This window comes from Anarrhichthys ocellatus, unplaced genomic scaffold (assembly GCF_004355925.1).
Source record: "Anarrhichthys ocellatus isolate YVR2014 unplaced genomic scaffold, GSC_Weel_1.0 scaffold12, whole genome shotgun sequence".
NCBI classification, from domain to species: domain Eukaryota; kingdom Metazoa; phylum Chordata; class Actinopteri; order Perciformes; family Anarhichadidae; genus Anarrhichthys; species Anarrhichthys ocellatus.
Genome location: NW_022280042.1, coordinates 592542 through 609001, shown reverse-complemented (window position 1 = coordinate 609001; position 16460 = coordinate 592542). Strand labels below are relative to the sequence as shown.

At 41.3% G+C, this 16460-nt stretch overlaps 2 protein-coding genes across 2 annotated transcripts in view; both read right to left on the bottom strand.

The window, feature by feature from the left end:
- Positions 1-9840, bottom strand: part of slc19a2 (solute carrier family 19 member 2) — a 12679-nt gene extending 2839 nt beyond the window's left edge. The window contains exons 1-4 of the mRNA XM_031851983.1: positions 9570-9840; positions 762-1313; positions 420-666; positions 38-230 (exon numbers count right to left, since the gene is read on the bottom strand). Coding sequence (XP_031707843.1) covers positions 38-230; positions 420-666; positions 762-1313; positions 9570-9692 — 1115 coding nt within the window. The 5' untranslated portion in view covers positions 9693-9840. The remainder of the gene's footprint in view (positions 1-37; positions 231-419; positions 667-761; positions 1314-9569) is intronic.
- An 839-nt stretch (positions 9841-10679) lies between these two features.
- Positions 10680-16460, bottom strand: part of atg3 (autophagy related 3) — a 6808-nt gene continuing 1027 nt past the window's right edge. Inside the window, exons 4-12 of the mRNA XM_031851984.1 lie at positions 15953-16023; positions 15102-15209; positions 14567-14619; positions 14117-14204; positions 14013-14047; positions 13776-13928; positions 13159-13286; positions 12858-12926; positions 10680-12113 (exon numbers count right to left, since the gene is read on the bottom strand). Of these exons, the coding sequence (XP_031707844.1) occupies positions 12032-12113; positions 12858-12926; positions 13159-13286; positions 13776-13928; positions 14013-14047; positions 14117-14204; positions 14567-14619; positions 15102-15209; positions 15953-16023 (787 nt within the window). The 3' untranslated portion in view covers positions 10680-12031. The remainder of the gene's footprint in view (positions 12114-12857; positions 12927-13158; positions 13287-13775; positions 13929-14012; positions 14048-14116; positions 14205-14566; positions 14620-15101; positions 15210-15952; positions 16024-16460) is intronic.

Genomic DNA, 16460 nt, shown 5'->3' with positions numbered 1-16460 from the left:
AACAGTGATAGCCCACCTGATGCCTCCTCATACTTACGTTGCCACGGTGATGAGCAGCATATATATGGCTCTGAAGAGGACGTATGCGCTGTAACAGAGCCAGATGTTCCTCACAGTGTCCATAGCAAACACACACAAAGCCATCAGCAGGGAGAGGACACACAGAACCAGCTCCCCCCACAGAGACCAGGACACGGGCAAGTAGCCCACCAGCAGGGCCGCCAGAGCCCCTGAGGACCAGCAGGACACACACTACGGTTACAAATACTCAGCCTGAGGTTTACACTGCAGGGAGAGAAACCAGTGTTAAAGAGCATACTGGGTCCTTTCATGCTGACATGTTAGTTCATTCTATCCAACAGAGCACATCACCAAATTCAGAAAATGGCCGCAGATCCTTATTATTAAATCCCACTCACCCAGCAGTGTGGACAGGGTCTCTACGTAGCCGTTGTAGATTTCGTAGTCCTGGGATGGACGGATGTTCTCCCACAGTGCTTGAGCGTAGTTGATGACCTGGAAGTAGCCGCAGGTGGCCAGAGCCCACCACAGGGACCAGGCCAGCAGGGACCGGCACCTGTAGCACTTCAGGAAGTCATCAAACAGAACCTGTAGCACTTCCACAAGCCTGCTGCTGTGACTTCCTGTCTCAGAGGACCTGGATATCTGCATGGAGAGTGGAGGATACAGTTCTTGACATTTGAACAGATGAACCCGATCATGAGCATGGTGTGACCTGAACAAAGCACATAGTCACTCACCGTGGCGACGTCCTGGCTGTTGGGAGGCGACTTGTTCTCTGAATCCTCGGTCCGCTCCAGCAGAGCGGTGCTGTTCGGCTTCTCCGCCGCGGCTGGACTCTTGTGGAAGAACAAGCTTCTCTTGGGCATGGGTAGAAACCAGGGAGCCACAGAGGCCACGGAGGCAGTTGTCAAGGTGATGATGACCAGGTGGACCAGCTGAACTTTGGCCACAGAGAGCAGCAGCTGACCGGTCAGAGATCCAGCAGCTGATCCGAACAGAGCGATGCTGCGGCAGTAACCAGTCACTCTCTGGTAGTGCGCCGGATCCACCACGCTGTAGATGTACGAGTAGTAGGCCACCTCGGAGGCCGTAGCCAGTCCAAAGAAGAACTCGAGGAGCTGCATGGCCAGCACGCCCTGCGCCCTCAGCAACATGACATATGTAACCACTAAGCTGGTGGCCTGCAGCACCAATACGGGCTTATAACGCAGGAAGTCAGTGGCCAGGAAGATGGGGAACAGCAACACCAGGTAGGAATACGTCCACACTGGATAGATTTCATTCACCACCTGCAGATAAGAGATGAACATTTACATTAGTTACATTATTTCAATCTCCTCAGCATCAACACTGCTTCCCAGGGAATCTTGGGAGGGAAGTAAGACAGTAGGACATTTAAAACACCTCAAACTGTTAATCAAGTTTATAACTGACCTGATTTCAGTTTCCATTTCTAAGTTCTAGACTAGTTTGCTAGTAACTGCAACTGTGGAGAATCAAAAAGACAACAAGTTTAACCGGCAAAAAAGCCATAAACCAACCTCCGATTGTAATTATCTGTAAACTCATCTCATATTCATGGCCTACTTTATTGCCTTTGTACATGCCCTGTAAAAAAAGTCAAGTATTAAATGTATTATAAAGAAACAAAGTTTAAATATCATGTAAAACTATTTGATTTGTCTGCTAAATATTTACGCAAGATTTTGAAGACATCCAAAAGTGAATTGGCGTATTTTGTATAATCCCCAGACATGAACAGCTTTAATCACTCTGTGCGTATAAAGTAAGCTTTAGTTTGGTGTAGCCTAGTTATTCTAGACCAGTGTTTTTCAACCTATTCTGAGCCGCGGCACAATTTTTACATTAAAAAGATCAACAACCAAAAAAGTTACAAAATGACACATTTTAGCATAATACAGCAGATATGCAGGGGCGTCAAACTCAATCACAGAGAGGGACAACGTTGAGGGCCAAACAGGGTCAACATTTAATAAACAAGATAGAAGGGATATTGGACAAATAGGCTACATTCTTTTATGCATATGTGCCAGAGCTAGATGTTTGGCATCTTCTCTTGGCTGCCAGTTCATTAATATCTGGGGGTAGGTTCTGTGCTGTGGAAACCCTCACGATGGAGTGAAGGTGCATCAGTGAGACGACTCCTGTGTGGGCTTTTGTTCATCTTCATCACAGAGAAAAGCTGCTCACACAGGTATGTGCTTCCAAACAAGCAGAGCGATTGAGCAGCATGTAGGCAGAGTTGAAGCATCGTTTCGGGGATGAAGCTTGGAAACTGTGCAGCACCCTCAGAGTCATACCTTGCCTCGAGTGTGTCATTACACTGGAGGTCTATCAGCTCCATTTGGATGTGCACAGGTGCTTTTTCTACGTCAACTGCAAACGGATTGCTGAGCAGTTCAAATTTAAATTTCTGAGCTGCAAAGTCGGCAAATCGCAGTTAACTCTGTGCCAAGTGTGCCCAGTTTATCAGCAAAATGCGCAGTCGGAAACACAGCGGTGGAGACACGGTTTGGCAACACGGAAAGTGACCCATGTTTCCTTGCTGCATCTGAGTCTCCCATAGGTGCAGCTTGTCCTGGAAAGCTCTTACTGCATCAAACATGTCTGTGGTCACGCATGTCTGTGGTCACGCATGTCGGTGATCACACGTCCCCGTCCCTGAAGCTGGAGGTTTAGCGCAGCGAGATGCTTCATTATGTTGCACAAAAAGGCCAGCTCACATCGCCACTTTTCGTCCCAGAGCTCTGTGGTGTGGCGGGCCAGTTATGATAAACATGATATTTTCTCGCGGGCCGGATATAATTGTACCGACTCAAGACATGCCTCGAGTTTGACATGTCTGATATATGCTGACAATTTAATGGCAAGTCACTTAATGTGTTGATCCTTACTTGGCTTTTCATCTGGGTTATTTTGTCCAGGGCCCAGTTCAGAGTCTGCATTTTTCCTTTTCAAATATTTCTCCATCGCTGTTCGTCTTGTCACCGCAACCTCTCCCGAGCATTAATTAATTCTACTGTCTTAAATTAACACTGTCATTACTGCGCTACCTACTACCACCCACTGGCATGGAAGAGTATTTATTACTTAGCCAGCCACTATATTGCAGCTCAGACGCTCAACAATGGCAAAGTATTTGCAGCAACTAAATAATATTTTTTTGGACTGATTAAGTGAAATTGGACATTTTCCCACAGAACACCTGACGATCTCTCACACAGTGGTTGAAAATCACTGCTCTAGACCAGAGGTCCCCAACCTTTTTTGCACCACGGACCGGTTTCATGCAAGATAATATTTTCACGGACCGACCTCAAGGTGTGGCGGAAAAACACGACAAAATAAAATGATACAATCGGCATGAAAACAAATATAAAATGCATAAATAAATACAACTCACAATAACGCTGAATCAGTGGGAGCCCTGAGCTTGTTTCTCTGCAACGAGACGGTCCCATCTGGGGGTAATGGGAGACAATGACACCCGAAGTGTGTTCTTTATGTCCAGTCTACTCCGTAATTTAGTTTTGATTGCCGTCACTGCAGAACATCCTGCTTCACAGAGAGGATGTGTGAAATGGAAGCAGGGTTTTCAGTGCTTTAGTGGCGATCTCAGGATATTCAGCCTTGATTTTAATCCTAAACACCAGCAGAGTTGTTGTCTCAAACATACTTTTAAGGCCACCGTCATTTACAATCTCCAGCAGCTGATCTTCCTCTGTCGCCACATATTATGCAGTGGGCTTGGTGCATCAGAATTACTCCTGATATTGTCTGTTAAATGAAGCTTTCATTTTCTTGGAAGTTGTAGGCTATGATGTAGATCTCAGGATTGTAAGACTAGACTTAAAGTAAGGGTCAGTGGAAACAAAGCAAAGAAATGATGGTATGTTATTTTATTAATTCAGCATGGTACACAAGAGAGTGCACAGTTTTTTAGTATTTGGTAGAAAATGTGTTGTTTGCTAACTACGCATCGAGCACCTAAGTAAGGGCAATGGAAGGCAGACCTCCAGCACCATGGCACACTGTCCGGTCTGGGCTGGTGTGGCCTAAGAGGTTCAATGTGTTTTCTGTTCTTCTGTGCAATAATAATTGTGTTTCCTAATAACTGATGCATGAGAAACCATGGCAACCAAATAAAAGGGAACCAAAAACCAGCAACCATCAAATTAAATAAACGATTTGTAATTTAACTAAACAGTGAATAACGTGTGATATGAATACACTAAATTGATTTAAATTGGCCCTAGACATGCTGTTAGAAAAGAAGAAAAAGGCCGATCCTGTAACATCTGACTGTTCTCCCTCAGATGAGCAGAACCTTGAAAGTGACATTTCTGTGTCACACTTATGTTTATTATTACAGCTTGTTATCTAAGAATATGATCTCACAAAACAGCCAGTGCTTTCGTTTAGTTTACCTGATATTTTCTGAATGTTTATTATGGTAATATGATAGAATTTCTTACAAATTGTTTAAGTTGTTTGATTTTTGTTTGTTATGAAACTCACTGGTATGTTATCTTATTATACAGTTCAACAGAGAGGTCCAATGTCTGTTTCACCTCATCTCAGGAGACTTATCTTGCCATGTTTATGTTGACATTCCCTCGCTTGCTAACAACAGAGTTGCTTACAATTTGAAAACACAGCTAATGCCTTTACCTTATCGATTAATGATGTGCATATGTAAACCATTTTGAGTATTAAGTGTTAATGTTTCAATATGCCCGATTGACGACAGACTACAATGAAATCTGTGGTTTCAACACCTTAATACTGTCCACACGTCAGTGAATTTCTCTTGTCTCGCCTGCCAATGTTAACCAAAGTAACAAGTGAGATATCCAGATGATGGTACGTGTCAATCCTTTTGTTAGACTATCCTTTAGTGCGAGCCATCAACAAATCAGTGTCCCATCAACTCCTCCTGTATTCCCCTGAGCACTCTGTTCAAACGACTGCACAAAAACACTTTTCCAACTATGATACAGACTCATCCCTGACACACTTTAGCGACATGACGAGGCGAGTGTGTAAATGTTTAGTTTCTTCCACAGGCTTGGTGTTCTCACCACACAAAAACAGCCCATAAACACTTTCCTACACTAGGGGTTAATGATGTCCTTAACTAAAATCGTTATGAAATATTATTGACTTATGTTCTCACTTCTAGCGGTGAATATATACTATTGTAGTGATCTAATCTAATGATCAAGGGGAGGATTGTAATGGTCATTTTTTACCTAGTATATATTTCTACTTAGTATATATTTCTACTCAGTATATGTATATATGCATAAGTAGTTTTGCTCTGAACTTTGTTGAACTTCACCACGTCTCTGTTGTGCAGAAGAAGAATTCTCCCTCTCTGTTCACAAAGATAACTTACTGTGTTGTATGAGGATGTTCCAGCACCAAGGCCTTTGGGCCGCTGGTTGTGGTTGCTGGCCGTTTGTTGTTCATTGTTGTTCCTATCAGTCTGAGACCAAACGTCTGAGACCAAATGTCTGTAACATTGGCCATCGGCCCCCACCTTTGCTCATTCTGTATAAAGAAAGCTTGTTCACTTTTTTCTTGGTTCTTCCTCACTGAGACTGTACGCATTCTGTTGTGATGATTGAACCTTCTCTGCGCAGAGAATAAATACTTAAAAGACAACCTGGTTTTTGGTATTATGTATTTCAGCAGGAAAAGACTCATGCAAAGCGGGTATAGGAATATTTTCCACAACACCTGATGGAGGTAACCTAATTATTTTAGGATTAACCAAACACTCCAAAGGATCTGGCAATTTTTCAAGTAGCATTATTCCTTCTGTGGCCGTGTGTGTGTAAGACCGAGCCATTAGAAGACATCCAGTTGTATTATTGTGAAGCAGTCCACATAACATCAACAGGGTTTTCTAGAACTGGCTGCTAGATCTGTACAAAATGGAGCTCATTAGATCTGGGTACAGTATGTTGTTTGTTCAAGCGTAAAAGAGATCTAAATTCTCACATTACAACCCACTGCATGTAAACCAGTGGACACAGGCTTCCCTTCAACGATACATCAAGTGTACGTGAGTAAAGAAATGGAGGCAGACATCAGGGCAGAGACTGAATGATGAGGAACTGGGTTCAGCTTGACAAATGTGGTCAATGAACTGGAGCTCTGTAGTGATGCAACAAGAAACAACAGAATGAGAAGCTCACAGCTTTAGTGTGTGGTCTTGTGAAGGATTTCAGTATTAACAACATTATTAGTAGGATTAAATAACACCCCAAGTGGTGAGTAGAAGTGTCGCAATAATAATAATAATGTCAAAATATGTTAAAAAGTCACAATATGTTTATTTATGGAATGTATACGTTTACAATATTCTTACTTATAGAGGATATTATATGTTACAGTATTTTACTCACTGAATGTATTAAACCATAGTCACTAAAGGTATTAAAACACTGTATGAATAGTTTTGAGGGTCAGAAAGGGATCATTTTGAGTGAGGCTTTACAGAGGTGCAGCAGAGAACAGAGGGGTGGACAACTGACCAGCAGGTCACAGAGAGGAGGAGGAGGAGCCCAGGATGTTTTGCTACAGGATCGATCCAGGGAGGGGACAGAATTCAAATGGAGCCAATCACTGAATGACACGGGGGATCATTCAGACGTTTTAGGACAGTTTCGGACACTTTCCGGGGATATAAAAGACAATGTTCTACAGAGTGTCACCAGACCACTTCCGCCCCTTTTTTTCAGCACCTGGAATGGCCAGACCTGTGAGGAGGATGCGTGCATGTGGTCTCTGCTCTTAAGAACATTACTATATAGTTGATTTAGATTGCAAGTGTTAACTTTGTGTAGTACATTAAATTTTGTTTTGATTTTAAACCGGATCCAGTAACTTTTTGGGTGCCTGTGCTGTAAGAAGTAAACAGAGCAGAGCGTGGTCCAGCGGCCTAGCAAGCTCTCATCCTTGTCCTAGCCTTAACAGTCTGTAGGTTAACAACTGTCTTCACATCTGTGTACAGACATGGTGAGGTCCATCCATGCTGCTGTGAGAGGCTTCAGAGGGTCACTTCCTCACTACAGGGGTCGATCAGAGTACAAAGAAATTGAGTGTCCATGAGACACGAGAGGAGGTACAAGAGACACAAGGACTCTACAGACTTTAATGGATTCCTTTGCTCTCTCAAAGACTAATTTTGCACTACTGTTTTTACTTTGCTTGCTGTATCATAATGCTGCTGTAGCGAACAAATTTCCCCTTGCGGGATTAATAAAGTATCTATCTAATTAGTGGAACCTTTGCTGTTGAACTGTATGGCGGGTAAATACAGCAAATACAACTAATACATGACTCAACGTTTCGTTCATATAAAGAAGAATTAAAAAGCTCATGGTCACAAACTCAATACAATGTTTATGGGCCATTCTACCGAATTGGTTCAAAGTCAGGTTGGAAATATTTTAAAATTTTGTATGTTTTATTCCCAAAACTTTGTCCGTATATATATTGTACCATATCTAAAGTACACATCTAGTAAAAGAACCGTCAATTTTTATATTGTATTTTCAGACTGTGTTGGAATGTTTTTCCTCTCCCAAAAATTGTCACTACCGAAACATAGTAATACACTATAGTAAAAAAGTATTATTGTTAACCTGTTAAGATTGTGTTTCCTTCCCTTCTCTGAAGAGTATTTTTACAAATATTTCTTGAAGGTTTTCACAATTAAATCAATAAAAATGAGATTTGTACCAAATTTCTAAGTTCAATTTATACAATTCATCAAAATCTAAATGCAATATTTCTTTGTAAAATGCATAATACTGATTCCAGAGTTGATGATTGATACAATTGAATATACATTAAACCAATCAGTATCATAACATTTTAGTTGATAACTCAATATACTTTATTTTTTACAAAACATCCAGTGTTTCGGCAATGACTGCACTGTATTTTGTTTGCAAGGTTGTATCATATTTCCTCAACCTTATTGCTTAATCTTAACTCATAACATGCCTTAGGTTGGGAATATTACAAACACAAATGTTTTGTGGCCAATAGAATAATTTTATTTTTGAAGACAACAATTGTTCATCCAGAACCATTTAAAGTACAAACATTACTTATCAATGGAAAATTACCCAAGTGGGATCAGTAAAAGAGAACAAGAAAACATTGACAAATAACCGATATTATGTTGTACTGTATGTTTAAGGGGGTTCAGTGTCAGACACCATCGCAAATCCATTCACAAATTTAGTTTTTCACATACTGCGGTGAACACTCTTGGGCTGATCTGGACAGCCCAAGAGTGTCCAGATCAGCCCAACGTCGTGTGACGTTGGGCTGATCTGGACATGCCTGTGTGATGTTTTCTGGTGGAGGGATTAAGGCGACGACCTTGTCCACTGTGTACCAGATCTTGTCCTCTAGTCACGGTCAATAAAAGCAGTTTTGCCCAATGTTGTGCATGACTTTGACCTCAAAAGGACAGATAACGGGTACCCGTTACCTGCAGACAGATAACGGGTAAAATAAAAGGACATTGGGCGAGATATGATAAGTATTGCTTGTATTGGAATCTTATAAGACTATGAAATAAAGTTTGATTCAAAGGGAATGGGAATATGAGAACGGAAGATGGCCAAGTGAGAATGAATGGAAAGAGAGACTTTACCATATGTTTCGGTAGTGACAATTCTAGCTAACTTTGAGCATAACTAAAGAATACTAGCAAGCGGATGGCTAGCATACACGTATTTGAAGAGGTGTACACACATAAAAACATAATACTTTGCAATAAACCCCAAAAAAATTTACATAATTGAAGAGAATATGTGTTCGGTAGCAACAATTCTTAAGGTTACACGCCGATTTTCAGACTTTGGAACACATTTATATCAAAAGTATGGGATTTAGCTACTTACCATTCAGCCATGAGGGACAGGGATGCAGTGTCACTGCCTGGTCAAAAATGCAGGGGTGTGGCTAAAAACCAGACTCACCCAATGGACTAAAACTCTTGTGTTTCGGTAGTGACATGAAAACTGGGGACATGATTTTTTGGGTATAGTTTTATAATTTTAAAATTAAACCCACAATAAATCTAAATCTTACAACTTCTGTTTAAACTTAATCATAAAGATCTTTGAAATCACACCATTGAACAAAATCTAAAAATTGTTTGTTATTTACAGAAATTGAAATTTAGATGTCAGGGTTGGGTACAGCTACTTCCCAATAGAAAGTACCCTATCAATGATGATTTTGTATATATTTAGCTTATCACTATCTAATTTAATGCCTTGGGTTTAAATAGACCATAACACATTATTAGTAAATATCTATGTCTGAATACTTAATTGTTTTGTTAAATAGTTTTTCTTGTTGGGGGACAGCACTTTGAACGAATTCGGTAGAATGGCCCTCATGGTGTTAAGTTCAGATGTGACGCATGGTGGAATAAGCCGTTGGTGCTCGCTAAAGGCTAACGTAGCCTTTAGCCCAGCTAGCTAACTCACCTGAGTCTCCGTCAGATTCTTATCTGGGCCCAGAAGGTAAGCGGTGAGGAAAGGCTCCGACGGCCGGAGGTTGGAGAAGAAGCCGTACACACACAGCACAAGAGTTTGGTCGAGTACAGGCATGATGGACTCACAGACAATGTTGCCAACTATTTTTTTGGGGAAGTTGCTAGAGGCAGGTCGATTAGTTGCTAAAAGTTGCTAAATGACGTTGTGACGTCATTACGTGATGACGTCGTTACGTAAAACTACGTCATTACGTGATGACGTTATTACGTAATAACGTAAAACTGCGTAATTACGTAGACTACACAATTTTAGGCTGTACAATTTTGACTGAAACATACTGCTGCTGCTGCAGTCAGCAAACAATGATTTGCTGCGTGTCACTGTCGGGCTATCGGCTGACTCGGCTCGGCTCACGCGGTTGCTGCCCCCTCCTGTGCACGAGCTGAGCACATGCTGTTGACGTCACCCACAATGCACTTTTGCAGCCAGGCATGTGTGTTGTGGGTGTGGCTGTGTGTGTGACGGAGAAAATCTTTTTTGTGTCATTTAGAGGGAAAATGCCTGCGTGCATTTTAGCATTTGAGTCACTTTAAAAAAAGTTGCTAAAAGTGCCAAATATATTTTCATAAGTTGCTAAATTTGTTGCTAGGTGCTGTTTGAAAAAAAAGTTGCTGGGGTAGCCTGAAAAGTTGCTGAATCTAGCAACTAAGTTGGCAACAGTGCTCACAGACCGGGCTCATGTGCTTCTTCTTCGGTGGTGGTTTCTGCTGTTAAACGGCCCCCCTTTAGGCGCACTAGCGCTATCAGGTGGTCTGACGGTGGAGCAGCAGCAGAGGAGAACTATTACAAACTGTTAGGAGGTTATTACTTTCTTTGTTTTATAATTTACTAAAAATGTATGCAATAGATTCACAGCCCAACAAATAGACTGAGCAAGTCCCACAGGAGCCCGGGCCAACAGGCAGTACAGAGGGAGTGTTTGATCCCAAACCAGAAAACAGGGAAAGTAGAGGGACGATTACTGAAGATGACTTTTCTCTTTAGTTGAGTCAGACACATTTGTCTGCAATAGTTTATATTGTCAAATAAAGAGAGCAGAAAGTCATTGAAGGATTTATTGAAGTACACATCGAGGCGTGTGACAGTAAAACAATTCATTCTTGACACACTAGGTAGTGATACATCAGTAGAAGCAAGACAAACTGAAAACACGTCTCAAGCTGCAGAGGAGGGAAATTGAAAGTTGAAGTAGAACACAAAAAACATACGAGCCAACCACAAGAAGCATGAATGAAAAGGTCTGGCCATCAACACATTCAGAGGATGAAGTATTAAGACAAACAGGCATCAAGAGCTGATTTACAATATTAGGGTTCAGCCATGCCGTCTACAAAGTGCACCAGAATGAAGCAATAAGAAGCTGTGAGGCATGGGAACAGTATTGTTAATAATCAAGAAGCTTCTATCAATGCTGTCGTCGGGTGCACAGACATCTTACACACTGATGTTAGCAACCAAACAGACATACTTCCAGTAGCGGTCCAAATCCACAGATTTCAAATAATTTCTTCTGAATCTCATCAGTAGCTGAACAAGAAAAGGATGCACAAAAACAGACGACTAAAGGCAGTGAAGGGCCACAGTGTAGGGCATGGCATGCTTATTGTTTTGGATTTATGGGCCAGAACTATACGGTTCTTGCTCTCAGTAAATAAATAGCTCTGATAAACCAGCCTGTTCTGCTGGAACCAATCACAATTTTAATAACTCATTATTCTTTTTAAATGGACTCAAACAGCGAAGCAGTGCGGAATGGGGCGAGTCTTAGTAACAAGAAGTTTGTGAGCGCTCACCACATTGTGGTCACAACATCAAACTGTAGAGAAACATCAGAGGTACAGTCCAGCTTTTGGGACGAAGCTTTGTCTGCAGTCTTACCGAGGGTCAGATGAAGAGATGATATCAGGTTCATTTGTGTGTCCAGGCCACTGTTAGCCTAGCTTAGCACTGGAACTACTAGCTAGCTCTGTCAAAGGGGAAACAACTCTATTCAACCACTTGTTGTAAGATAGCAAGCTAGTTACAAATATATCCAAGTGTGTTGTTTTAACATTTGAGTTTTCCACAAGTGAAATCAAACAATACAACATGAAGATAATACACCTCTGGCTTTGAAAGGTGCACTTTTCATGCCATAGTGAGGCTAGCAACACATGTATCTCTGTACTGGAGGCACACAGATCAAACCCATACTGATCTTCTCATCTGACTCTTTCATCAGCCTGTTCCTTTAACAGACGTTTTGTCACATACCTCCAACAATCCCCATGTGCTGCACCCACGCAGTGAGTTACACAAACTGATTGTAATCAGACCAGACCTGATTTAATCTCAACACGAGGCAGAAGAGCTAATGTTTCCCATGGTGCATCAGTAGAGGCAGACCTATGAAGCTACATGGTGAAGTGTCTTGTGTAGTCGTATTCTATTGTAGGAATGACAGCCTGGACAAACTTGAGGAAAATTAGAAGATACCTGAAAGTGTCAGTTAAGGAAAACAGAGTAGAGCACGGAGGGAACAAACAACACAGTAGGCATGACGATGTAACCAACTACCTACTAGGAATATCCACACCACATATCATGAGCATGATGGGATATCTTCCAGTGTTCAAAGTGTCACCAGAGGATATTTACTAAGCCTGTCACAACACCTACATCACAACGCTGCTTATTGATTTCAGATCAGCCTTTAAACACAATCTCTCCATGAAACTGATTGGTAAACACTCACTCTGTGACTGGTTACAGAATCCGACCTAGTGGCACCGATGAGCAGCATTAGGAATAACTATACAGACCATCTTCTCTCTGATGGTCTCGTTTACTGATGGAGGTCATAAGGAGGCATCAGTATTCAAACAGTTCCTCACAGTAACTTTAACAAAGAGATCAGTGATGGATCTCTCTCACTCTGTTGACCTGTGTGGTAAAACAGTGCTGCAGAGGTTTCCTCACAGTAAAAATGTCCATTCCCTACTCCCATATTTTGTGGCTCTTAACAGGAAGGCCTTAAACTACATATTGCATGAGACAAAACTTGACCGTGCTGTTATTTAAATGTCGTTCTTTAGTAAAAAAAGGATTACACAATTTGGCTGTTTAGTGCCTATGAACAGGCCAGAACAATAGATAAAGTAAATATCCTCCCAAGTGTCCATAGTACCCTAATAACTGTTTCATCTGACTTTGGAAGTGGTTATTACCGTGAAAGGATACATATGCACTCCCAGCTCTCCTCCCCCTTCTGCCACAGTCTCAATGATCTTTTTCATCACTTCAGCATGTCTGAAAGTAAAGGTTGGATCAGCCAAAAGTTTTTAAAATAACAGTTTCAACACACTATAAATCACTCTCCTATACTAATGTTTTAAGACATCACTATACATTGTGTTTGTGAACGATTGGTGGAGGTATCGTAACTGTATAGATCTAAATAAAGACCAAAATATGAATGCTTATATTGCTCTCAAACTAAACCTGCATGTGTGCATCTAAAGAAAGAAGGTGTCTTCCTCACCTGCAGGGGTGGACGGAGCACATGGCAGGTGGAGGAAGGTGGGGGTGGTTCTCAATAGTGACCGTCTTCTTCACGTGGTCCTGGCTGATGTCCTCGTACATCTGTTCTACAGTCAGTGGTTGCCTATCCTGGAGGAGCCCACAGAAGCTTGATGAGCTTTATTAGTGCCGTGTCTACTGTACTTTCTAAAAATCACTTCCTGCAGCCTTAAGCTAAAGAGTACAAGCTCCACAGTATTGCATCTGTCCTACAATGACTTGACTGCTGCTGCTAGGGCTGTCCTCAACTAACGAAAGTCTAGGTCGACTAACACTCATACCATTTTGTCGACTAATTGATTAGTTTATTTAATGGACAGATCTGTAAAACTCTCAAAGAAATGTGCGAAAGCACCACTTTAACTCTTGGGTTTACCAGAGATGTGCTCATAAGTTTCTCAGAAATAAGTGACTCAGCACAAAAGAAGCAGAGAAACAAAGAAATGCAAGTTGACTGATACCAAAATGAGCAAGATGTGGACTTGTTGACAAAGAGGGGGCAGCCTTAAACTAGTGAGCACTACATTCTCCTATAGAACATGCTTATACTATTTCAGCAGTGCTCTCCCAGATACATACTTCATCATATCCAAAGAGCCAGAGTCGAGGGGTCTGGTAGTATTTATCATATGTGATGTACAGGTCATATGTTCTCGTCTGGAGGATGGCGTCTTCACTCCCGGGCTCTGCTCTGGCTTTAGTTTCAACCATTTTGCTGGTGTCCAAGGTGGCCTAGATGGACGAGAGAGGAGATCGTGTGACTGACGATGGGATCACATCCCACAAGAAATGACATGCTGACCTTTGAGAGCCTACCTCATCGGTTTCCAGCAGGCCACTCTCCTCGTACTCTGAAAAGGACAAGTCCAGTTAAAGGAAGAAACAAGAGGACTGCTTCATTACCGGTAGGGTAGGAGTACCTTCCATATCGGCTGCTTCTCCATCTTCATCTTCATCATCATCATCATCATCACAATATGCTGCAGATGTGGCATTCATATTCTTGTCCTAGAGGATTCAAAGGACAAGGACCCATTTTGATCTACACACTTCAGAAACAGTTGAAACTAAATGATCACGATTTCAAAACTGTTCTGAAGAAATACAATGAACATGACATCACTAAACACATTTCACAACATGACCAGGAACCAAACCTCTGAGTGGAATAAGGACATGTTCTGAGGAGCTTACTGCTGAATGATGTTCCTCAGATGGGAACAAGTCAAGTCTTTTCATTATTTACATGTATTAAATCTCGGCCAGCAGGTCCAAACCCAGAGCCCTTTGCTGAGTGCTAACCACATTATAATTAACTTTTGGAATTTTCCATTGTATTGAACCAGAATCAACACATTTATGAAGCATACCTTATTATTGTCCAGTGAAATGTCCTGTACAGCATCTGTGACTCCTAACACACCTGCTGAAACACAACAGTGTCAGGACATGTTCTTCACCATGCTCTTTCATCATTTTAATGAACTGGAACTGATAAGCAAGTGGTTTGAAAATCTGTCAAATCTAACCCATTGAATCATTTTAAATACATAAAAGTACATTTTCCCCGATGCTAAGGCCTAGTAGGGGGTCAATTTACACTGGTGGAAACCCTGCAAAAGTAAGTGCTGATTCAAGCACACTGAAGCACAACTATTACATTAGGTAGACTATATATTCTGTGAAGAAAAGTGTGATAACTCAATGTGTTAGTGGATATGTTGTCCTCTGTAGATCTCTGCTGGTACAGCACTGTTTCTTGCTCTGTTTTTGAGTTTTTATGCTGTGTTTTAAAGACAGCGAATAGAAATGTTGAAATATCAAATCGGTCCAACATGGGTTTCATAACAATGGAGAATGGACAAGATATTTATGCCATGTATGGATGTTGAGATGGTTTCGAACCTGAGTTGTGGTAAGTGTCCACCCAGCCCCCATCTCCATCATCCTCCTCTATGATGGCCTCCAGCTCGTCTGAGTACTCCATCTGTTTACAGCGCTTGTAACAGGGAACTGGCAGACCGCACACACACACAGTCAACACACAAAGAGGAAGTACAACATGTTAGCCAGTAATGTTGAATGAATGTCTAGATACCAACAAGGTAACTTATCTGAATGATAGCAGGGGTTTCCGAAAAAAAATGTTTTGGTGGCGGCCAAACTTAACTTTTGAATGCTTAAGACTCAGATATGAGGCTGTATTACAGCCGGATGATGCAGCGTATGTAACTGTGCTATTGCACAGTACTAAGGGAAGTGAGGACAGAGACTCTAGAAGCTCACACAATGAACTGAATACTACTTCATGGAACACCGGCTTGCTCTCCATTGTCAAGTGTCTTTGCGTACTTGAGTGATGTCGAAGAAAATCACAAAACCGTATCTTTACAAAGAAAATCCTTCATTAATGGAGGCTGGATCTTGCCTTTAAAAATAAATCAATATTTCATTGTTTAAAAATAAGCAATTATAAAGAACAGAAAACATTCAGTCGAGGAACTTTAAAATAATGTACTTTTCAATGTTTACATGCTATAATTACAGTTATTTGCAATCCACACTGTGATTTAAAGATGCTTTCCTTTCATGTAAAAACGTGCAGCCAGTGTGCAATACAGATTAAATTCATTCACACTCGTGGAAATTTCAGAATTTATGTGGAACTGGAGAGAGTTCTTCATATTAAAAATACAAATTGTTGATGTTACAAAGTGAGTGGCTCAGAGGAGTTGATGATTAAATCCCCCTCTTACCGTTGCGTGTCAGGAGAAACTGTTTATCCTGGGGCAAATATGGCTTCACCTTGACTTCTTCCCCACTGGCCCTGAAGGGACATGGAACCACAGACAGAGAACACATGGTTTGTCCTTACTTTATATTTGACTACACCCACAGCAAGTTTAGCTTTTATAAACTAATGTTTTGGGTTTGCTTTCCTATTTATTTTAAAAGAACAGTGTGTATCATTTAGGGGGATTGATTGTCAGAAATGGAATATAATAGTCATAACTATGTTTTTATTAGTGTATAATGACCTGAAGCTAAGAATCAAAGTGTTTTTGTTGTCTTACAAAAAGCCATATACTGCATATCTATATAGGGAGCAGGTCGTCTTTCACAGAGTCCACCATGTTGCACTGCCATTTTTCTACGACAGCCCAGAGAGGACAAATACTGGTTCTCTCTCTCTCAAAGAGAGAGAGAGAGAGAGAGAGAGAGAGAGAGAGAGAGAGAGAGAGAGAGAGAGAGAGAGAGAGAGAG